At 40.6% G+C, this 25,427-nt stretch overlaps 1 protein-coding gene across 1 annotated transcript in view; it reads left to right on the forward strand.

Moving 5' to 3' along the window:
- The window catches only part of LOC121889090 (ADAMTS-like protein 1), an 87,201-nt gene that overhangs the window by 25,621 nt on the left and 36,153 nt on the right, over positions 1 to 25,427 (forward strand). The window contains exon 3 of the mRNA XM_042400774.1: positions 17,074 to 17,190. Coding sequence (XP_042256708.1) covers positions 17,074 to 17,190 — 117 coding nt within the window. The remainder of the gene's footprint in view (positions 1 to 17,073; positions 17,191 to 25,427) is intronic.

Genomic DNA, 25,427 nt, shown 5'->3' on the forward strand with positions numbered 1-25,427 from the left:
TGCTCCCTGCCTCTTCTCTAGACGAACAAAGGCAGCAGAAGAAGAAAAGTACGGTTTATCGCATTGCTGTCAGCTGGATGAGCAGAAAGGCTGCTCAGGCTGCAGACATGAGTTGACATTTTAATGGCTGGAACTTTGATTCTTAGTCGAACTTTCTGTCCGCGCTTTCTTTTCCTTTTCCTCATATGTTGAGTGGAGAGTATTACCACAAGTATTTGATTCCAGCTACAAAGAAAATGATTAAATACTCAATATACTGAGTGTGTCCAGTGCAATTTATACACCTGTTCTCTCCTCTGTACCAGAATTGATTTGGGCTTGAAACATTGTACTTTTTGTAAATGTAATAAAAAAAATATTTTTAAGAGCGGCCATTCTACAGTATAGTGAGGCCTTGGGAAGCAGAAATATGCCTAGAAGAAAGCACCTTTTGTATGCTGAGCATTTATCAACCCATGTAGAAATCACATTGCAGTAAATCTATGTTCAAGGCCAGACACTTACAATTAGTCCAACACACAGAAGTTGTGTACACAAAGGAACAGCACTTACTTCAAGAATGCTGAGCAATTCTCCCCACATATTTGGAGACTGTCACTCTAACTGCACCACTGTTGGAACACGTTAAGTGTTATCTTAACTGACAATAGTTTGTTTGGGAAAGAATTTCTTCAACAGTTTGGGATGAGATCAGAAACAGTAACACCCCAACGACTGAATCTTTCCATTTCCGATGAACCGGCGTGACCTCATAGTATATATAAACTGACCGTAGTAGACACGAGGAGAAGCTACTTTTGGCTCTGCCGTTGCTTTGGAGCTAAATGATTTTCCTGAGATAGCTGAGTGCTTGTCTGCTAGGCCTAGCTCTAATGCAAAAACAAACATACGTTATGCTGTCGCTCACTGTCAATGGGCCTATATGGGAATGACCTGGTGTGTTTCAATATTGTAAACAAATAAAAGTTCCTGGAATTAACACACATGTTCACATGCAAGATGAAAATCTGAGGAAAATGTAACAAAATTAGAAGGGTCATGCACAAACATTGAAGCCAACCTCACAGGAATATTATTATAGATGCCGAGAGTAATTTACATGCTCAGTCACAGTCACAGACACACATACAGTACATAAAGTTAGACAAACAGGGGCCCCTGTAGTGGACTCACACATGGTGTCAAATAAATCTCCCATGGCGTGTTTAAAAGTTCAAATGGCGCCTCTGATCTGTCTCTTTAATACAAGGGGAATGTCAAGGGCGAAATGTGCCAAGCTCCCCTCCACCAGCTCACCCCCTCACCCTCTCACCCGCCCATCCACTCTGTACTCTCTCTCCTTCAAAACGCCACTTTGGCTGTGTCCCAGATGTCAGGGACGTCATTCATCAAACCGCTCCCTCTCGCCGGCAATTACACAAGTATGACAGGGATGTTTGAATAATTTTTTCTTGATGTGCTATCATTGTCGCAAGTCTCAGCAAACATCTTCCATTATCGCCGTCAACCAACGAGGCTCAAGACACTTGTTTTGCACTGTGTGTTTTTTAAATTTTAGCTTTATCTAGTTAGTCAGGTTATTCTTGATGGCAGATTGACCAGCCTTGGAGAGATCTTTTTCTGCTCTATTAGTTCATAGTGCATCTTTCAGGGTTGTTGTCTGTCAATCTTCTGAGGTAATTGCACCCTCTGGAATCTCTGTGTATTGACAAGACAATGGATGGAGCACATTAAGCTGTCACATCATGTTGACTGTGTCATCGTAGACCAGTGGGGAATACATTGTTGCCTCTGATCTTTTGTGTGTCTCCGATATAGTTCCCTGGGGTGATTGTCATATTTGGAGGGCCCTAGACAAATCACTGGTTTTCCCCTGCTTGTCCGTCAGAGTGATGATGATGTTGTGGTTAGTTTGGCTGCAGGAGAATGTCTAGTCAAGTGGGGATGTCTGGGAGCGTCTGCCAGACGGAGACGAGGGCCCTTTTTAGAAGTGAATCATTTTACTGTCAGTGTTTGTTCTGGTATTGTAGGATTATCTGAATCATGGAAATGTGGCATTTTCTTGGCCAAAGTTGGTTGTATTTGAAAAATGTTGCTCTAAATGCTTCTCTAAATACAGATAACATCCAAGATTGACACATTAACATTAATGATGGTGAAATCGCTCTACAATGGATATTTACTGTAGGAATCTATTACAAATGAATCATAAAATGTGTAAAATTACTCTTTTATGGAGATTCCTACTGACTTCCACTTCCAAAGTTAACCATAAATAGATACAGATGTGCTTTTAATTGGCAGTTTGCATATCAATATGTCTGCCTGCTCCACCTGGCTCGTAGACCGGTCAATGAAAGGATTGTAAATATGGATCAGTAGTTTTAGATTTATCACAATGTGTAGTGGCAAAGATGCATCTTACTGCAAATGCTCTTATAATGAAAGTTGTACTGTACCATAAATTTACAAAACAGCATCCATATCTAAGTCAGTATGTATGAAAAAACAAACATGAGGAAAGCAAACACTTATGTAATAAACTTAAATATAGGTTTACCATCATTCTGAGACTACAGTGCATGAAGGCTTTTAAAAAACTTGATCACTAAGCACATTCTCAAAGGAAATCTCTCTGAGCCATAATTTGACGATTTGAATTCTATAATTTATAAGCACGCTTCAGAGCTAAATCTCCATTTACAGCAACAGCTCTTGAGTGATGTGACCACTATCACACATACACACTGTAAAGAGAAAGTAATTGAATTTAAGGTTAGGTCTACGTAAAAGGCGGAAAACTTCCTGGTAAACTTCCAAAATTCTTTCCACTGTGCCCAGTGTGCAGCTGGCGTACAGTGATGCAGAACACAATTGGAGATGGTGGATTATGGAGCAGAGGGCTGGATAGTTAAAGATGCCACGCTACAGGCAGGGCAGCATTTCATTATTTGCACCTCTGCCAACCAGATGAGATCACGGCTTGAGAATGCCCCAGAATATGGAAATTAAGATTGTTCGATGGTCAGGCAACTCCGCAAATTAGGGGCTTAATTTGGGAGCAGGCATGCAACAGGGATTCGGCAGTAACCGCAGACGGCACTCTGGATAGGACCGGGGCTTTCATGGCGCATGTTGCTGTCGGCGAAAACAGTTTAGGAAACTCGGTGGAACAAATTTGTTGGCCCTCGCTGTGGTATGAGAATGCATATTGCAATTTCTCTGTTGTTCTCACTTTACTATTAAAGAAATCCTTTGTAGTGCCTTGCTTTACACCACCAAGGTTTAATTTGTTTGGCCTTCAGTGATGTGTGGCCGTGATTCAGGCCAACAGCTTGCCAGGTTTGTTCTTTGTCTATTTCAAAGAAAACAGCGATTACTGGATTGGTCTTCTGGGAGGTCTGGCATGGACGTCTTGCATGCATTTCATGGAAGGGTCCTGCCACTGTCAATCCTGCACAGGCTTACAATGGGATGACATACTATGTAAATGGATAAAATATAAGAAAATGACCAGATCTCAGTGTGTTACTCAATTGTTGACCACCCCTCAAGAATTGGCTCAAACAACCACAGTGTGAAAACCCAGACTGTTGCACCACAGAAGAAATATCATGTTTCAATGATGGCACTGGGACAAGATTTTATTAACTTTTATTGTCCGTATTTTAAAATATTTTATACACTGTACATATAAAAATTGTGGAAATTTCCAAAGAATCATAAGAAATGCAAAAAAGTAGAAACTGAAGACCAGAAATATTTCATTCAGGATAACATTTCTGCTTATAATTTTACCTCCCAGGTCAGTATGAACTTGTTCATCAAATGAAGGGGTGGAGTGATCTCAAACTGCTACTCCTACTCCTTGATAAGATGTTTGATCTTGTGCGTAGCTCAGGCTAAAACAGTTGCAGTTTCATTCAAAAATATTATGCTGATTCTGATTAACTGGAGGTATATATTGTACTGTATGTTATATGAAACTGTAACATGACAGCATTAATAAAGTGTCATGTTAACGTTTCTTATTCCATGGAAAACAGTGACAAATATTTAACTTCACTTCTCAAATGAAGGAGATCCTTAGAGAATTTCTAGGGCACCACTACAAAAACCCATATAAACTGTTATCATCAATCATTCAGTGACAGTCACCTTTATGTGTGAAACTACCCTGGTGTTTTGAATCAGTTGTGCAGCAGCACACATGCAATGAACAGTGAACTCGTTGGCCTGCTATGTGTGGAACATTGTGCTGTAATTGTGCTACCCAGCTGTCAATTTTAATCCCTCTACGAGCTGATATGATGAAGGAGGACAGATGTGTGTGTGTGTATGTGTGTGTGTGTGGTTTTAAATGAAACTCTGAATTGAAATCCACTGCTTAGTTATAGCCCTCTCAAACACACCACTACACCGTCCGTCTTTGTAGCTGCTTTTGTCATGGCAGGCGACCTTGTGTTCACACACTCGCCATCGCACACAACTTCATTACTGATAGAAGTCAGCGGTCATGGTTACTTAACACCACTGAACAGAGCTGCACATGGGCCAATGAATCGATCAGACTAATGAAAAGCTGTGAGGGAGGGCTGTCACACAGCTGCTGCAGACTCCACTCTGTCCATGTCTGATGGTTGGACAGCTGCCAGTATTGTGTTAATTTGATAGTATGCAGCGTTCACCCTCTCACTATGCAGCAGAGTTGGTTTTCAGTGATGCTCTCATGGCTGGTTACAGTGTGTGTGTGTGTGTGTGTGTGTGTGTGTGTGTGTGTCTGTGTGTCTGTGTGTCTGTGTCTGTGTGGGTATTGGACTAAACGCAAGTGTTTCACACTTGATTATACACTTATCTACACCAAATACACAGCATTTTAGACATGGATATCAAGAAGGCTAAGACTCTACAGCTATGCTAGCGGCTTTGTTAGGCTGTTCTGTGCCACAGGGGTGCATTGAGCTAAATGCTAATGTCAACATGGTAACATGACAATGGCTGTGTCTGAAATCAATCCCTTGTTCTCTCATTTACTACTCCCTATATAATATAAACTCAGTAGTTTACTCCAAAGTGAGTAGTAAATTGAGATTTATGTCACTTGTTAAGTTTAAAAATTTCAAACAAAATGGCTAAGGTAAATATAGTACACTAGTAAATAGGGAGTAGATTCAGACACAGCCAATGCTAACATGCTTATGCTAAGGAGATGTAATGTTTACCATGTTCACCATCTCAGTTGAGTGTGTTAGCATGCTAACATTTTCTAATTAGTACGAAACACAAAGTACAGTTGAGTCTTATAGGAATGTAATTAGTATTTGGTCATAAACCAATGGACAATTGGACAATCACAAAATTACCCGATGACAGATAATCGATGACAGACATTGCCTCTTTTGAATCTCTTATCGCAACGACTAATAATTACTAAGTGAAGTTGTATGAAGTTTGGTCTAATTTTCTGATTTATCTAAAGGAAGGAACCTAACAGGAAGTAAATATTCCTACAATGTGCTACCCCATTTATTGATAAATGGTGCCCCCTTATTTTTTTGATTTTTCATTTGTCTCCACAGTTTTTTTTTTCTTACTAATAAGTAATTGTAGCTTATTCTGTTTTCCCAGTTTTATTTTGTTTTGTTTTGTTTGTTTTATTTTATTCTGTCTGTTCTGTTATTGACTTTTTCGTTGATTTACTGAAATAAGTGGTCTTGTGTTTCATTATGTTATATTAAAAAAGTTAATAAAACACTTTAATTACAAAAAAAAGAAAGAAAACCTGGACCTGCTGGTGGTCAGGAAAAGTCAGGGGGTCACCAGAGTCAGTAGGTTTCATCCTCAGGGGACCATGAATGTCTGTACAAAATATCACGGCAGTCCATCCTCTAGTTGTTGAGATATTTCACTCTGGACAAAGGTGGTCCAACAGACTGACATTGCCATCCCTCGAGTCTGCTAGCTGGCATGGCTAAAAATGTTGTTTAAAGGGGTTTTAAAGGAAAAAGTAAACTCTCCTCTCCTCTATGGTTATATTTCATATACACAATAGCTTTGACAGGCAAGATTTTCCCTGAATAAATGGATGAGGCATAAAATTGCCTTATTGCATTTATCACACAAGGTGTAATATTAAATATGTGTGTAATTTTAACTTGTTGCCCCAGTGCAGCACATTGACCACAGATAGAATATCTTCATTTAATATGTTCCTGATTCATTTATCCTGCTCAAATCTCTACATATAAGCTTGCGCTTCTACTCCTGCCCAGATGGTTTCTTAAGACCCCCTACCCCTGCCCTCAAATTGTAATTAATAACCTTTAGAAGCTGCTCTTAGTTGGAAACTACTGTAAATCATGGATTTAGTCAATCTGCTTTTGAACCTAAGGTCAGACAGAGGGACAGAGATGGAGAAGATGGATGATTTGGGAAACTAACTCAGTCTCATCCAGTGAAAATGTGATTTGGTCATGATTGTCCACCCCTGCTTTCTTGAGTTTCACACTCTTACATAACCTCCCCGCCTGCGTTACATGCTGGAATCAGCTATAACAAAGGGCCAAGGCCATCCGTCATGGGCAGAGGCAGTAGTAGGGAAAACAAGTGGCTTTTTTGTATTTAAGTGGGTGTGATGGAAGATGCAAACTGGGTGGATGTCTTGAAGCGGGGCTATTATGTCAAAGCTGAATCCAGCTGAAGCCTCCCAGCTGCTTCTTCTTGTTTCACTCGTTGGAAGGAGAGCTTGGACCAACACAGCTAGACGACAGCGGAATATTGAAAAGAACTTGACGATTTAGGACCGAAATCCATGTCAGTGCTTTTCAGTTATTTTATTTAATAGTGATGAACTACTACATCTACTTACATCTACATCATTCTGTTGATTTTATTGTAAACATTAAGCAATGAACATTACAGACTTGTATGTCATGTGCTTTCAGCTCTGTTTCTATATCTTCCCAACCATTGCGCTTCACTAAACAGCTTTTAGTTCAACACTCAAATCATGCAGTTACATCCCCTGTGTGCTTTGTATAGAAACTTCTGCAGGAAAAGCTGGCATGTTTAAGGAAATGACATGTGATGTGACCGGATGTGGTCTTCCCTCCACTGCTCTGTAACTCTGCCCTCACTGAAATCACTGTGGGATACCATGTGGGCCTGCCAGTGTTTCCTGCTGCTGGAGTATACTGTAAGAACCGAAGGGTCAGGAGTGTCAAGTCTCCTCTTGGACACTTGGGAGGTGTAACTTTATTTTTAGAAAGCCTGCTTCAAGTTGTTTTGACAGGAGTACAAATCTAGCAACATCGCTAAATTAGAATGACATTTTCTGCTTGCTTGTTTCTCTCCTTTGACCAGATAAAAAGGGACTAAAGAGGAACTTTGTAGTCTGCTGATTTTCTGTTTCAGATCTTTACTGTTGTGCTGCTACACTAAAGAAGGATCCCTTTAACTTTCCAATCAAGGATTTCAGTCACATAACTACCACAGAGGGAAAAGCATGGAGAATCAATGAAGCGCGAAGTGGCTGTGGTATATGTATCGTATTAAGCAAAAACACTTTTGATTTTGTGGTTTTGCAGTATGTTCTGGTACTGGCGTTGTCACTGTGCTCCATGCTGTTCTCCGAGCTGTCAGAGCTCTTTTGAGGGCCTCATTAAAAACCTCCACATTAAATATAATAGCAGTCGTTACCTGAGCGGGAAAACCGCACCACGTCTGGTGCACAGATTAATTTTAGTGGTGAGGCTATTTTTATATAGGGATGTCTCCCCGCTGGCTAATGGGATACAAAGGCCTCAGCACTGGATTTCATAGCTCCATCTGTTTGTATTGTAAGTCAGGAGATGTCGGCTTTTAGGGTGTCCCGCTGCATCATTAGCTCCCCTCTAAAGCAGAAACTTCATGATGTGTCATGTGGCCCCACACATGGTCAGCAGGTGGACTAACCTGTCTACTTAGCAGGAAATATGCTACTTGCTAATGTTGCTCACTTGGACCGGTCAAGCGCTCAGGTTGCAGTAAGTTTGTGGTCAGCACAGGAGTGAAGAACTTTGATTTATTGTAAGGGCACAGCCGGTGTGACCATTACAGTATTTGGTCTCTGTTTGTGTTGCAGGCTGATATCTTGTGGTCAGAAGGGATTCTCACAAAAGCCAGAGGACAGTTGAAGAAAAATGGCTGGTGACAACTATGGTGTAAAATGATCGATGATAACCTCTTTAGATGAGTTATCCTGTTGTGTTCTACTGAGAAACCATGTGACCCAGCCTGTACAGTAAGGCAGTGGGCTCTAAAAACCTAAGATTCCCTCTCAGACACCTTTTCTTGTTTTTGCTTGTTCTTTTCAAAGCTGCCCTAATGAATATTTTTCTATGAATAATGGATCAAATGACTGTGTGTAATGTAGCAAACCCACAGAGAATTATGATCCAACTCTGCAGTTTTTTTGGCCTGCAACTTTACTGCTTTGATTCACTCACCGCTCTCATCAAACTGGTTTCCACCCACAGCAGGCAGCTGTTTCTCCAAGAAAAAACTATATAAAGGCACTGCTTCCTGCCCATCACCAAAACAGCAGACAGACAAAGTTAGTGACTAACTGGTGAACATAGCGAAGCGTTTAGCAGAAATGATCCAGATGTTTCCCTCAGGAGTTGGTGGAGACCATACTGTATAAAATATTACTGTTTAGGGATTCAGCAACTAGTTACAATCCTGTGTTTGGTCCTTATTCTTTTCATGCTGTGCTATCTTCAAAAATGAATGTCAATAAAAAAGTTTACACCACTCATGAATGCATAAAATATATTTATTAAACATGGTGTAGAAAAAACTATTATACATATTTACAAAGCCTTTAAAAGTGACCTCATGTTGTATATGTCATTTTACATTTTCAGTGATGGGGTCCCATTGGCAGTATTTATGACAGACATTAACAGTTAAGTCTGTGGGGTGTCGATGTCTTGCTGACTGCTTCCTGTCAGGTGATGACAGCAACACCTAAAGGAAGATATAAGATAGACATAAACAGTCAGAACAAATACACCCGATGGTGATTCAGTGTTTTGTTGATTAATGTTACAGTATATGGCAGGCTGAAGTCCAGCCATGAGTCGCGGCACTACAATGTACGTCACTAGCTTACGTCTAAGGCATGGCTTGCTTGCGTCTTCAAGTGCTGTTTACTAACCCAGCACTGAAAACAGTGGCCATTTGAAATTTTTATTGCTCTGCTTTGACAGAATAGTGTTGGGCTTTTGCAACATAACCTGCATCATCAAAACCTCCTCTACTTTTCAGTAAATTTTCAGAGTCTGCAAATTGAGAATTACTGAAATTCTTTAACTGCTTTGTTAGATTTTTCCACATTACAATAAAAAGGGGTTTTACAGTCCTTTTGGATTTTATATTTTTTCCAACCTAAGAATAGGTATTAATGGGCACATACCGTACAGTATAAAAGTAAATTTTTGAAAATTTGACCATAGCACTTAAAGTGGTCAGCAATTCAACAAACATTATTAACACAAGTATTATGCAGTATAACTGTAAAACAGTATACTTAACAAAGTACCTGAAATTATTTGACCTTTACAGCCATTTCTCTTACAAAAAAAATTAGTATGAACTAGTAGCTCTCACCTCTTTCTTCTCATTTGCTATCTTGAAGACCATCAAGGCAAAAACATCCTCCATGTGTTGTACGAGCCTCCAAGTTCCCAGCAGGTGTCAAGTCTGTCTTCATCAGCAGTCCATCCAGTTTTTTTGTTCATTATCCTCCTCCTAATGTACAACCTGCTCCTTACAAAGGCCATCTCTGGAGGATACCAGTCTTTGGAGCTCCTCTTCCTCACACTTTGATATTTTTGGGCTTTGTCACCTTGTCTACATCTGCACTGGACAGATGGGACGCTGTGATGTTCAGGTGAAATGGTTGATTCCACTGCCATGGCGACTGACAAGCACGAGTAAACCCCTTGCATGAGAATCTGCTCTTGCTTGTGTCTGCTGTTTAAACAGTACTGTAGAGCCTGTCATACAGTGAGTGGAGTGAAGAAACTGTGCTGCTGCAAGCCAAGTGCTCAATGGTCAAAGTCTTGTTTTTATTGAGGATGTTGACGCCATCAGCCCTCTTATCCTCTCTGTCTCAAGTTTACAAGACGTCAGGGCCCAATAGAATTGTCTTTTATCATATTATGTGACGTCTGTATGATCCTCTTCTTTTGTAGATAATGACTGACACATCCACATATGGCCATTCAACTCATCCTCATGACAATGATATGAAAAATTATGAAATGTCTTCTCCTTTTTGTATAACCCATATAAAGCAGTTATAGCTAAATGGATAACCTTTTTTGGACTCTTAGGAGGCAGAGACGGAGTGATTAGCAACACATATGTAGCAATTGGAACACCAAACTGCACGATATGTACTAGTAAACAGAGGGAACACATAATGCATTGGACTATCTCTTTGAGTTCTTTGCCTCACTGTTGGAGCCCACGTTGAAATGAGGAAGCAGAGCCGAAAGAGGCTGAACATCATGAAGTCTGCTGTTCGGCTTGTGTCAATATCTAATTTAAGGTTTTCTGCGTAGATTTCATTTAGATGCTCTGATTTCCTCCCACAGTCCAAAGGCAATACATTTATGCTAGCTCTATCATAGACCGTCAACCTGCCCAAGGTCTATCTTGAAAATCAAGGGGTTTTTTGGCTGCTGGGGGCAGCACAACAAGCTGTAAACATAACATTGACATATAATCACCTTTAAAAATTGCAATTGTGAGCATGCTAACATGCTCACAATGCAAAAACGATTGTTATAATTATAGATGTTATAGATATTAGCATTTAGCTCAAAGCACTGCTGCTAGCATGGCAGTAGACTCTTGTTTAAAAACAAAATGTAGCAAAGGTTAGCTGTTAATTTGACCAATCACCACTTAATATCAGTATCCTGTGTACAGATGAATAAAAATTCCAGTCGATAATCCAATAAAATGTTCAATTAAACCTGCCTTTCTCTACCATTCTGTACCAGTATCCTGTTTCAATGGGATGTACATCAAATTGATCAAGCAGAATGCTCTAAAAAATATTTTTTCATTGGGACTTTGAAGGGCTGTGTCAAAGAAGTGCTCATGCATCATTAGGAAGACATTAAAATATGAGAGTAACAGAGCGTGAACGCAAAAGGGATGTGATGACAGCGCCAGGAAAATTTTTCATTTTCATCATCAAAGGTAGACTTCCCCCCACCAGAGGCTTCTCATTCCTCATGCTCTTCAAGATGAGAAGTGGTGGGAGTTGAGAAGGGCAGCAATGGAGACAAGTTAAGCTTCTTGCCACTCTTCTCCTCATGCTCACAGGACAGCCTGCACTCGGGAGACAGAGATCAGTAAATCAAGTTGAGAGAAATCTGGCAGAGAAGCCGGGCAGAAGGTACATCTTCAAAGGCTGTTTGAGGAAGAACGTTAAGATAACTAAATAATCCATCAGGAATCAGAGAATGTGATGAAAATGGTGTTTCAGTTTTTGTTTAAGTTTCCCAGAGAGTTTAGTCATGAGCTTTTGCAGTACAGGTATCCTGTGTGAACGGGTGAAGTGAAAATTGTAACCAGGAGTGTTTTTTCCTTCTTTATGCCGAAGGAGGGTGTCTTGTTGCCTAAGACGAGCCAAGACTCTGTCATGGCCTTTATGATTCTTACCTTTATCAGTCACAAAATCCTGGAGTAGCTGAAGCTTTGGTCTGTAATGAGCAAATATTAAGCTAAGCGCATCATAATCCCATAGTTCCTTCATGGTAAGCGGAAAAAATCCTCTCATGGATCGATATGTGGGGGCCAGGAACGGATATGGTGAAAGTACTCAGATAAGAAAAAAGGGCCTCTTTTTCCTAGCTTATGAAAAGAGGAACAGAGAGGGAGAGGAAAAGAACGCCACAATGTTTCCTCTTCCAAAATGTGTTAAGTGAAAGCTCACATAAATCCCCTTGAAAGTGGATTAGCAAAAATATCTTTTCCTCTTAGGTTTCATTCAGACAGGAGCCAGTCTTGAAAAAGGGGTGTCCTTATTTAAACATTGGACGGAATCTTATTAATCAAAGGCAGCAGTGCACGAAACATAAGTCTAGGTTTTGGTCTACTGTAGAACGGTAAAAGTCACTCGCTTTTCACAGTTTCCACCCAAACAGTGGAAGCTGGCACCGCGTTATAGGAAAGCTCAATTATAATATCAGGTTGGTGTTATTACTGTTGATTATGTGCTTTTGAAGACCTGACTTGCCCCTGAGTTCACTTCCTCTCCTCTTCCCCGGTTGAGACGTGCTCTTTGAAATCTAACTCGCCTCAGAGGTTAATGAATCACTGGCCTGGTTCCCTGCTTTACTTTCACCCTTGCCCTTTGTCACAGTGACACAAACATACACACTTACACACATGATTTGAGTCTCACATGTATAGTTTTGGAGACTGGTGTGCCTGTTGGAGTTGGTTCTTTCAATTATAGGGCTCTGTCGAACCATGAGTGTGTGTTTTCTTAACCTCTGTCATGTTCATTTCAAATAAACTCAAGCATTGCCTGAGTTAATGCATGCTTGTACAAAATCTAACACACTCATTACCATAGAGGAAAGAGACTTCATGGTGTGAAAAGGGGGCTACCACCCTCCAGTTGTTCAAATAAATTCCAAATAACAACCATTTCTCTGAATAATTATGTTAATATCATGCAAATTAGTTGTTGTAGTAAAAGTTATGCCATCCAGATCAAGTTTTAAAAAAAAAATCAACAATGATGAAACGTTTGAATGAATCTGCAAACTGTTCACTGCCAATGTATTTATTCGTATCCGCTCCTGGCAACTGAACATTTTTATGATTATATTAAGGCAACTCAAAGCACATGGTTAAACCTTCATTAACAATTCGTAAACACAACATTGACATGCTATCTTAAATAGTTTTCCTGGGTAACATGTTAGCAAACAATAGTCTATTTACATCTGGCTCATTAGCTGCTAAATGCTCTGTTCACAAGCTAGTAGCTAACTTTATCTTTGTGTCATTTTTTGCTGAGCAAGTTGTGTACAGTGGGTTTATCACTGTTTATTATATGTTTTTTCATTGAAAACAGCTACCTGCTGTGGCTGGAAATAAAGTTTATGAAAGCAGTAAGAGTAAACCAAAACTAAAACAATAAGCTGAAAAGGGCAAAACCGGAGACATGCAATTAAAGGATGTTGTCAGTGCCCTCCACCCCTTTTCCTTACATAATAGTATAACCCAGTGCTTGGACTCTGTTAATATTGAGTCCTCTGCCAGTTCCTAATAGTGTAGTTCAGTGGGGGTGTGCATGATGCTTGACGTTGGCACTGAACAGCCAGCTTGTTTTCTTAGGGAAACCGAGTTTGATAGATCCCTCTTTTAAGACTCCAGTAAGGGAGAGTTTAGCTGTCATGCACCATTAGCCTGTAGTTGAGTCTGGTTCCAGCATATCCCACGTCTTTAAGAAAGATGGATGCAAACTTCAAAATGACAAGAAAATGGTTGTCAGATTTGTCTGGTGTTAAGACACTAAAAGTGTGTGAGAAAATAATTTAGGAGGACAGGCAGGCGAAAAATCTCTTGAGTAAGACACAATCAGCATTTCCATCTCAGCTGGGCCTCCATTTAGCCTTGAGCAAGGACATCTGGTCACTTAAGTGGTTTTCAGCACATCTTAGCTGACATACACACACATACACACATACATCAGCAGAGCTTCTATTAATGTTCGTATGCTTGACTTATGTTCGCTTTACCCCTGGCTTGTGGTTGTGTAACATTTTATATTTCAGCGTTGGTGGCAGAGAGGACACGCCTCAGTGCAGCATTAGGCACGTCAGCAGAGATCTCATGTTGTATTCAGACATGCAATAGTGAGCTGTATTTTGATAAAGGTTTCTCATATCAGTCATTTACTTTCCCATGCTAAATGCATGCATGCTTTGGGCTATATTGTTTGGAGGATTTTAAACTGTTGAGACAATGTAAGAAACATGTGAAATTGCTCCCAGCGATGTATTTTGCCAGTTTCTCACAAGTGTAAGATGAGTTTTTGCACTCATTCTTCTCATTTCTGACTTGCAGGCTCCTACACAGAGCTACTTTTCAGGTTGCTATTAATAATAATAAGTGCAGTTTAACATTTTTTATCTTTTATTCATCTTTTGTGTTACGTTGTTGCCCAACAGCTGCCCCATATGCAGATCCATAACTAACAAAAATGTGCCCGTACATTATGATGGTGGTCATCCAAGGAGGCCAATGCCCACATTTTACTGCAGTGACTTATGTGTTGTTACAAATGCCTCCACAGTCTTAAGTGACTGCAGCTAAGCAGTGCTGAGTGTAGGGCTTTAGACCAGATTTGATTTGTCTTATTTAAGAGTCCACTCTGTGGCTCTTTCCCACAGAAAGCTGGTGTAAGTTTTGCTGCAGTTGCTTAGCAGCAATTTTTTTTGCCCCACAACTAAAATTTGCAACCCCCGACAATGTAAAGAACCACAAGTACCCCAAACCCACATCCCTTGCTCTGCTTCCCTCTGCCTTGGCACAGGCCCAGGAGGCAGGCAGTTGACCGGGTCATTACAGGGTGTTTATGACCCACGGAGAGCAGCTGAGGGCCCGCTCTCTGTGCATCCTTGAGAATGCGGGCCCTGCTGTGTTGCTAATGGGCCCTATCCAAGATGCCCCTCAACCCCCACCCGTCTCCCTGTAGAGATGGGTTACTACGTCTTCTGATATCAGATCCCTTGTGCTGTGAATTCCAGATTCCCCTCATCAAGAGAGACGTGCGGTTGAGAACACAAACCAAAAGAAAACACGCAATATGCTCGGTAAATAATTGCAAACAGAAACAGAAGTTTTTACTACAATTTACTTAAATTTCCCACAATAACTGTTGCTCCAGAATAAAGTCGTGAAATAGATAAATTTGCTGGAACAAAAATAAAAAGTTTATTGCATCACTGTGCTCTGGTTTAGTGGTTCCTTCCTTCTTTTTATTTAATCCCATACAGAAGAATGGTTAGAAACCATGTTCACAAAACTAATGGATATTGTCATTAAGTGTACAGGTATATTCAGTGACAAACTTCAGACAAGTGACCCATCCTTCATCCTCAGAAATAATTGTTAATACAGTCACATAACATTGCTATTGCCAGATTTATGGAAAACCTAGTATGAGGAAAGTAGAATATTTCAGTCAGGTGCTGGTCAAATGCAATCACAATGTGAAATACTCAAAATGCCTTGTTTTGTGAAATGAGTTATGCTGTGTGACAAACTCTGTTCTCATTTTTGGCTGGACCGGCCACAGACCATTCCTATAACCCCGAATGTCTGTCACTGACTGATTGACTGACTGACTGACTGACTGATGAAGTTGCACCATTGGTTGGCGGTTGGAGTTTCCCCATTAGCTATTGCTTTTTCAAAATGAATCGGCGCCATTGTGTCAATTATGTCTTTAGGGGGCGTTTACAGTGGAGCCTCGAGCGCAGCTCACAGACCGCAGTCCCGCAATAAGTTTTAAAAACACACATTTACTGACCGAAGTGTCTCACACTGAGGCCCCAACACTGACAAGAGCATCAACCTGCGGATACAAAGAGACACAACAAATCCATTTTACCAGCCTGCATGGTGGCTGGCAGCTAGTTAGCATGGCTAGCATTGTTAGCATAGCTGTGTTGTGCTGTGTGTAGCCCATAGACCGTATTAAAATAAAGTGTAGCTGTGGTTTTCCGGTTTAACAGCACTATGCTAGGCAGGTGACAGGTGTGTTTACAGTGTGCTCTGAAAGATGTCACTACGCAGATATAAAGTCACACAGCTGACAGACTGTTATCCTAGCATGCTAATCCTACGTAAACATATGGATGAGACCATATGTTTACAGACATCTGCAGACAGAAACAGATGAAAGAGCAGGGGGAGTTAACAGACAATTAGAATAGTTATAATCCTCCGCAGGTTTGTGCAGAGGTGCGGGGTGTGGGCATATTTATTTGTAACTTCTGTGAAACAATCAGAAAATAACTTTTTATTCCTCTCATTCACTGCTACCACTGCTTGCTCTCCTCATCCACTCTCTAGCTCGCTCGACCACTGCTTCTCTCTCACTCTCTCTCTCTTTCTCTTTCTCTCATCCTTTTTAAAATGAGTCCGGGGGTTAACAACACAGCTGAAATTTACTTTTAACATTATCAAACAAAGAGAAATGTCATCCCCTCTTTCTAGTAATATTTTTGTCCTCCCTCATGGCAGGGTTGTACATCTCTGATCAGAAGATTTAAAAAAATAAATAAAAATAAAAAAATCAGTTATAATAATCATCCGCTTATAGTGATCAATTTGACACGGACAGACGTGATCACTATAATCGGTTTCCTTTGTACTAGGTTTTGACCTAGTCTTGTTGAATCTTTGAAGGTATCTATAAAGGTATGCCCATAATCCACAAAATCACTCATCTGGAGTGAAAACAACTGGATGTTTCAGCAACTTCTTTAGATTTTCATAATATCATAATTTTAAACATGGCTCTATGCTCTTCCTTGCTGCATATTGCGTGAACAAACTAAGTAGAAGGCTGTAAGTGCTGCCTGACTATGTCTGAATGCAAAACTGTTTATACCTGTTCCAAATGGCTGCACTTGAGGGCAGGATGAAAAGCTTGCTGTCATAGCCTCATCTGGCTGCATCACACTGCCTCCTTGATCTTTCTCCAAGAACGTTATAGCTTTTGCATGTCTTCATAGTCTCAACGTAATGAATTTTACAAATGGGGATAACAGTGCACACTCTCTGACTGTCACTCCTCAAAGGCATTCATGGTGTGGTGCTCTGTTGTACACATGAGAAATGACCAGTGACTGAGGCCCTTACTTTCATAGACTTCCAGAGTCCCCTCTGGTCAGCAGTTGCAAAACTTCCATCTTTGGTACCTGTATGCAAACATACATTATCTGTATTGACCTACAGGATACTCATGACTGGATCTTTGTTTTTCAGGTTGCTGTGTGGGCCAATGACGGAGATGCAGTATTCATCAGAGAGTTCACTCTGATTAGAAGAGACCATCTCCCTGAAGAGCCCCTCCATGACAGCAGCCAAAAACCAGAAGACCCAGTAAGTGCCTGTTGAGAAGACACTGCTCTTAACGTCGATTATCACAGTGGTGAATTCCACCAGTCTGCTTTTCAATTTCAGACCTAAACGTCATACTCCAACTTTCTCTCCTTTATAACCTACATAAAGAATAAATGGAAATGTCAGATAAAAACTAAATCAGCCAATAAATCTGTTGCGGTGTGTTTACGTAACACACCACACCAGAGGAGTGAGAAATCAGCTATATTACACCTCAGTAATGAATACAAGTGAATGATGATCGTGGGACACTGGGAGTGGAGGTGTAATCTGACTGTGGGTTGACCTAGCTTGATGTGAAACAGGGCAGCACATGCAAACACACACTTAACACTCACAGTAACACACACATACACACACACACACGTTTCATGTTCTAGGGTGGGGTGGCTTTTTTGCATCACATTACTCCCACTCTGTCATCACCTTTGATGAGACATTTGTCCGGGCCGTAGCAGTTTTCTTAAGCCGATCTCTCACCCAGATGTTTTATCTAATTGGTGGGAGTGAGAGAGGGGTGAACTGTTGTTGTCACAGAAACTGACGTCTAGCTCGCCTATCTCATCATTCCTTTGTGATGGGATTGGTCCCGGCGCAATTTGAGAGGAATCTGTTAAAATTGATCAAAGGTTTTTGGGCGGTATTACGTTATCGCTAACAGAAATGCAATCTTGAGGTGAATATTGGTGTTGCACTTTTCTGTTTGCTGTAATGACATTATATAATCGACATGATTATACTCAGGTTTTTCTGATTTATACGCTCATAATATATGACCTCCTCAGTCAGGTGAAAGGTGAAAAGTCCTTGTTACACACATCTCACAAGCTTCCATGCTTCAGTAAATGACCCTTTGACCTTAACATATAGAATATTCAGCAGCCTTCGACACCCTTTGAACACTGATCAAATATAGTGACATTTCTTTTGAAACAACAGATCTGCTTGAACTCGCCATCACACTTTAAAGCAGGATCATTAGGCCTTTTTTAACATTGACATGTGCATGATAGCCTTACAGATCAGGCAGAGGTCATTTTCAGTTTTAAGAAGGGGACCAGAGATCATTCACTTTCTTGTTGTTTAGTGTAATACTCATGTTAACTTTGCCCTACCTATATTATATTTGACAGTATATTTGGTTTTTACATGTTGTTATATCCCAAAGGTAGACTTAATGGAAAAACCATTTAAAAAGTCCATTAGAAATGAGGAATTTAAATGCTATGGTACATACTCGCAGTACTGCAGTTAGAAACCACAAACAGCTATCTTTACAGCATTTGGTTTTTATATTGTAACCAAGCAGCAGTGTGATTTATGATACACTGACCTCAACACATTTTTGAATTTGCATCAGCCAGTCATTTTCAAACCAAACATCACAGAAAGGGTATTTATATATCTACTCCCACGTACTGTATTTATGCCATCCAAGCCTCAGTTGCTCTTCTTGAGATTTATTAGAATAAATTTGGTTACATTATTTTTGCCATCAACACACAGGTGCAAAGAAGGTGCCTTAGTAGTGATACACCTTACTCATTAAAGAATTAGTTTGACGTTTAGTTTCAACAGTCACTCTCATTCTGAGACTTAGATTAGAAAATGTCAGTACGCTAAGTATGAATCTTGAGCCAGAAGGTGGTTAGCTTATCTTAGCTTAGCATGAAGACTAGAAACAGGGGGATATAGCTAGCCTAGCTCGCTCCAAAAATCTGCCTTGAGGCACCTCTGAAGTTCAGTAATGAACACTATGTACTATTTCATTTGTAATGTAAAAATTACAAGTTGTGGCTTTAAGGAGAGTGACATGCTGCAACTATTTCAGCCAACAGCCAACTTCAGCGAATCTGCAGTCATGTAGACAAGTCAGTCAAGTACTGACTGTAGTCAACCCTTAGTGAGGTTGGCATGCAACCAGCGGAGACACTGCACAATAGTATTGGACGGATGGAAAACTGTTTTCCAAGACATACATACACCATGTAACTGCCTCTAAAACAAAAAACTGTAATTTTTACATTGGTGTTTGTGTATGGATTAAACAAATAATATATCATTTGTTTATTTATGAGCTTTAGAGGTGTTGTTAAGTGTATTTTTGAACTTTGAAGAGAACCAGTCTCCCCCTGCTTCCTGTCTTTATGCTAAACTAGGCTAATTGCACCCTGGCTCTAGCTCCAGATGAAAGTGGTATCAATATTCTTATCCAACTATTAAAAAGAAAACAACTATCCAACTATTAAAAAGAAAACAAATATCTGAATGTTCTAAAATGTTGAACTAAACCACTGTTATTGGTGTAAATATTTACCTTTTAAAGAAGAATAATACTTAATTTCTTGAAATTGTTGTAATCACTGTAATTTTCACTTCTGTCTCTGTTGGACAGAATCATGAAAGAAAGCCATTCTTTGACCCTTTAAAATCTGGTGCCATGATAATACAGAAAAGATGAAGGAGACTGACAGTGATCGAGAGTGACTTTTATGAGATATTCAGGGTCAGAACTGAGTTATTACTATTATCTCACATTCATTTGGATGACAGGACAGTTTTTTTCAATTGAATATCACCCAGGCCTTCTTTTGCTACATGCATCATTCTAACATGTCTTCAAACGAGGAGCCTGCAGACTCCCAGGAGCCACACTTGTGATTCCTTTCAGCATTCAGTCGATTTTGGTCTCTACTCGCCTGTAGCGCTGTTCTATGTTGGATCTTGGTTCAATATTAAGCTTGATTCGAAGCCAAGACAAACGCAGCTTAATTAGCAAGCGACCCAGGAGGCGGATCTCAGACTCCAAAGTGTATTCGCTTTCTCTTGTTTAACTTTCATGAGTATGTGCCAGGGTCGGTTGGTGGGCAATAAGACTGACCTCCCCAGCACCCTTTACTCCGTCCCCCAAGAGGGGCACAGATGAATTGTTCTCTCCAAAGGAAAGTGTTTTTCCTGGCAGCCTCACTACGAGCTACTTCGATGGAATAGAGCTGTCTTATACAGCTAAGGCCTAACATACCTTTGTAAATTAACCAATATTTATTATGTGATGGCAAGCATGCACTGTAGAGCTTCAACAGCATTCATAAACAAATATTAAGTGAGTCTATTGGGTTCTTGCATCAAAGTGTGCGGGGGGTCTGACGGCTGAAATGTTGGCCGCCGAGTCTGAGAAAGTCTTTTTTTCCTCTGTAACATGACTGAATGAGTAAGACTGTGAAGGTAAACAGAAAAGCTGGTCATAAATCTAGCTATGTACAACTATTCCCACTCATTGTTTGGCCATGAATGAATTTTTCCAGCATGTTAGTTTGATTTGCTGTAGTTTTGAGAGCTGCAACCTGTAAAACTTCTTTTTAAATAGTGACATGCTCTTTGTTAAGCTTTGTTTAAGTGTCAGATTTATTTAAATAAACTATTTTAGAATTTATCCACTGCAGGTGGAGTTTATAAGTTTGTAGTCTAACAGAACAGAACAAGTATTCTAAACTTGTAAGCATTTCACATTACACATGGTCATTCAAACCATTTTTAATATAAAAAGTATCGATCAGTGTAGCTTTAATGTAATAAAGCATTTACTCAACTACTTGGTTGCATCCCAGAACTTGACTTGAGCTCTAACCACTACTTATATTTCTAAAAATGAAATGCTTTATATCATATAGTAAAGGAAGTGGACACATTTTTTTAAAATGACTCATGCAGAAGTATAACAGTAGAGACTTACAGAAGGACACTGTTTATATTGAGTTCCTTTGCTCTGTAAACCATCTTATGCTACTCTGTGGGCAGGATGCACTGATTGCTGCTCTGGGTCACATGATGTGTTGTTCACACTAATAATGGCCAGCATATTATGGGTTGAGACAGTCTAGTGGTTGGTAATGACAGTCATTAGAGCCCCACTCTTAAGCAATGACTTGAGGCCCAGTGTGAGGACACTTCCACTTTGCCTGCCTTTGCATGTTTCACGGAATGGCGGTTATGTCCTCTTCCACTGTTGTTTTATTTTCCTCACCTTTTCCTCTCTCGCATCTTTTTGTTCGATGTTGTGTTAGATGTCTCTCTCTCTTTGTGCCCTCTGTCTTTCTCACTTAATCACATGCCAAGCAATTCAGGCCTTAATGTTTTTACATGCTCAATTGCACTTGAGGCAGCAACAGTCAGGGGAATTTTTTTCCTTTTAAAGAACCTTCAGGGTGAACAAGTGCCGAGACGGTTCCACCTTTTGGCAGGGTGTCATGGTTCGGAGTAATTGGGGTTGGGCGAGTGGGGCCAAGGGCCAGTTGGGGTGGCAAGCAGGGAGTGCACTCGGTGGCCCAGGCAGCAGCAGCTCCCAGAGAAGAGGCCCATCGCTCAGCTGCATGCTGCCTTGGCAGCTGTGTTTTGCATGTAGCGCCAGGTGGAAAGGGCAACGGTCTTGCACAATTAAACACTTCATTTGTCTTCATTAAAAGGATGGGTATGTTAGTTCTGGCAGTTGACAAGGATGTTTAGGCTCAAGTGTTCTTTCCACTACGTGCCGTTCCTCCTGGTGTTACACCGCACCAAGTTAAAGCATCCTATAGTCAATGTATATACCCCTTATAAGTGCACATTTAGTGTTTCTCAGCGAAATGCATTGTAGGTCTAACAAATGCGTTAAGTGAATTTCCTTCCTCACAAAACATATGCAAAGAAAAAAAATATTTCAAATTATACTTTGTTTATGTTCACATGTTTGCTTGCTTACCTCTTCACTGCCTGTTGGCGCATTGATACATACATTTGTTGGCATGTTACCGCCACCAGCTGTAGATCAATACAATAGTGTGAAACCATTGGCAGGATGTGAATTGAGCGGTTACTAACCCCTAAAAACCAAGCAGGTAGGTCCCGGTCTGAAAAGTGAAACCAATGTGGAATTGACTTAAACCTGCATTCTTTCTAACGGCCAGCAGGGGGCGACTCCACTGGCTGTAAAAAGAAGTCCGATTGTATAGAAGTCTATGAGAAAATGACCTTACTTCTCACTTGATTTATTACCTCATTAAAATCTTTCCTAATGAGTTAATGGCCTGATTCGCTAGTATTAAGTCTTCAATGCATCATGATGTTCATTTTGTAAATTATGGCCACGTTTAGAGTAATATAGATGATAAAGCAGCACCATGGCAACAATGTTGATTACGTAACATAACCACGGCGTAACCCCAGATTCACAGAGTATAGGCATAGCTGCTGCTGTTTCACAGTGTGTTTTCAGTTCATTAAAAATTTTTTATAACATTATGGTCACCTAAAAAAGTCTTGTCCAGCATTTGGTTGTGATAAAAGACCCTCTAAGGAGTCAGCTGTTCAGTTTTTCCGGTAAGTGCATTTCGTTTTAATGGTTTTTCACTAGCAAAAATTAGCATCAGCGTTAGCGTTATCACTGTTAACCATAGATTGTAAATGCGCCGTGTTAACCAAGATAGCAGCCAGCACTATGGTCAGCTCCACGCTCTCGTCCAAATATGGTCACCTCTGGCTCCAAAAATCAAACATGGCAATGGTGAAATCCAAGATGGCAATGGTGAAATCTTTAAACTTGAGGCTTCAAAACTGCAGTACACAAACCAATGGGTGACATCACAGTGACTACGTCCATATTTTGTACAGTCTACGCTAAAAACAAGGCACTACTACCGGTCAAAAACTCCACAGGGTACCTTTAACTTATATATGGTGCAGATCAGGTTATGTTCAAGCTGTCAAATACAAACATGTAAAAATACAGACAAACAGAAATTTGTGTCATCAACCTTCCTTTGCACTTTGGTGCACAGATAGAAAGAAGTGAAAAATCTTCAAAAGGGGAAAAACAATGTGCAGATATTAATGGGGCTCTCTTTTTATTGACTTTTTAAATATGAATACATTACTGTACATGCAGGCACACTAAATACATGCAGTGGAGCAGAGAAATATCCACTTAATGCTGTCATGGACACACGTGAAGCCTATTTTTTGATACAGTTTCCACTCAGCTCTTCTCTCTGTTGATGAAAAGCACAATATGTCCCTATCACTGTCTTGTGAAATCATTGTTTTTACTCATATTTATTCATTATCATAGTTGTTTTCTTTAGAGAAATCAGCGGCTCTGGATCTATTCATGTTGCATGCGATTGACTCGGCTGTTTATTAGAACCACTGCCTCTATGTGAAGCAAACCATGCTGTAGTTGGATTGGAAAATCTTGGGTTGAAAGGACGAGTTAATAACTGCTTTTGTGATGCCAGTTAGCTATGAGTGCCAGTGTTTGTTTTTGCATAGCCAGCTATCTGAAAGATACCCTGATGCTGCTGAAAGTTGTTTGCAAGACACTTTTTGCACTCCAACTGACATGCATTGTACGTTTAAAAACAAGAAATAGAAAGGAAGAAGCAGGCGTGCAGTGAATTAGGAGATATTTGCCTTCCTGACTTGTGCGCTTTGGCTCGCTGACTGGTGTTTGGCACATGTGAGTGCTGTTTGGAGGCTTGGTCCCAGTGCTCTTGAAGAAAGTGCTGAGTGCTGGTGAATGTGGTGTAAAGCCACGTGGCTTTGGACTGAGGATCTTTCTCTCACCCCTGTGTTTGTTCCATCAACATATGTGTTCAGTAAAGCCTTGGCCCTCACGGTGCAGCAGCGAATATCTCCCCCCTGTTTGATGTGGTCTCACATCAGTGCACTGCGGGTACTGGAGTGGTGCTGCTGAGGTAATACCACCAGGGACAGGACCTCACCACAACACCCACATAACAAATGTGGGTGTGTGTGAATGTACGCAGCCAGTAGTGTAGTAGTATGTTGCTGGCTACTGTTGCACGCACACTCCCTTCTGCAGAGCCTCTTGCACAGTGTACCCTCATGTAATCCCATAGTTGTTTGTATTTGCACGCTGACATGTGCATATACTGTGTTATGAAATAGGGGAATACATATGTTTGTGATTTCTGCGCCTTTGCCTTCAACACTATCACATGTCACTTTGCACATGCACAGCATCCAAAACTATGTCTTTGATTAATGGGTAAGAACCCCCTCCCCTTCTTCTTCCCCCATCATCCTCACACTCTTCTCTCCTCACCTTCTGCAGTATCTGCTCCTCCTCAGCGTGTGAAGGCACGCACACATTTTCTGTGCGAGTGATTGATTTCTAATTGTTTACATTTCAGGTCGCACTCCCTGTTGCAGATGTTTGTATTCTACTCCGTGTTCGGCATGCGTTTACACAGGCATGCGCAGACACAAACAGAGACACACTTGTACAATAGGGATGTGTTGATGCCAAAAAGTTTCATCCAGGAATTTTTGGATGTTTTAGCTCTGGGTTTTGGCACTGCACATGCTAATTGCCTCCAAGTGGAGGCGATTGTTACTATTAAGCCTCTTATTGTTTGGTTCTGTGTGTGGCGCGTGGGAGAGATCATTCAGGGCCTTTGCCATGAATGTGGTTTAATTCTGGTTGAATAAGAGGGTAATAAGAGAAATTAAATTTTGCTGCAGTTACAATGAAATTGCAGCCAAACAATAACATCTCAATCTAACAAGTTCTTGTTCTGGATATGAATCCCCCACCCAAACTCTTGGACTCTTGCTGTTGGAGATGTTTGCTCTGAAATCAAAATGTGTCTCATTGTTTTCAAGTTGTTTTCCACCTTGTGGTTTTTGACTTCAGCTAAACTTGCTAACAGCAGGGTGGCAGTAAGTTACTTTAATGACCTCAGTAGCACTCCAATGTAAGCTTCTGTGTGAGTTGTTCATAGTGGGCACTTGGCTCAGACAGCCTGCAGTATATGTAGCCAATTTTTTAGTGTAAGCAAGTGTTATCCTGAGGTACGGCAGTAATTACTTGCTGCTGAAGGATCCCTGCCACCCATGCAGAGCAGAGTTTAGGTTAACCGGTGGGCAAGGTGCAACCCAAAACATATCCCTGTCTTTAATGTGGTCTCTAATGGCTCTGTGTGGTAGTGGCTGGGCATGTACAGCACAGTAGTAGAGCAAACATACATGTTTTTCCTATCTGGAAAGCCATGTCTTGTTCTGCTCTCTGTAGTATTTGTTTGCTGTATCCAGCAGTGCTTGGTGGTTTACTGGAAGAAGGAATTGCAATTTAAAGTTCACAGATTTGTTGATTCAGCAAGCCTCTTTTATCAAACCTGTGTGTGACACCTCAAGTGAAGTTGTGAATGAAAACAACTACA

The sequence above is a fragment of the Thunnus maccoyii genome, chromosome 22, assembly GCF_910596095.1.
Source record: "Thunnus maccoyii chromosome 22, fThuMac1.1, whole genome shotgun sequence".
Lineage (NCBI taxonomy): Eukaryota > Metazoa > Chordata > Actinopteri > Scombriformes > Scombridae > Thunnus > Thunnus maccoyii.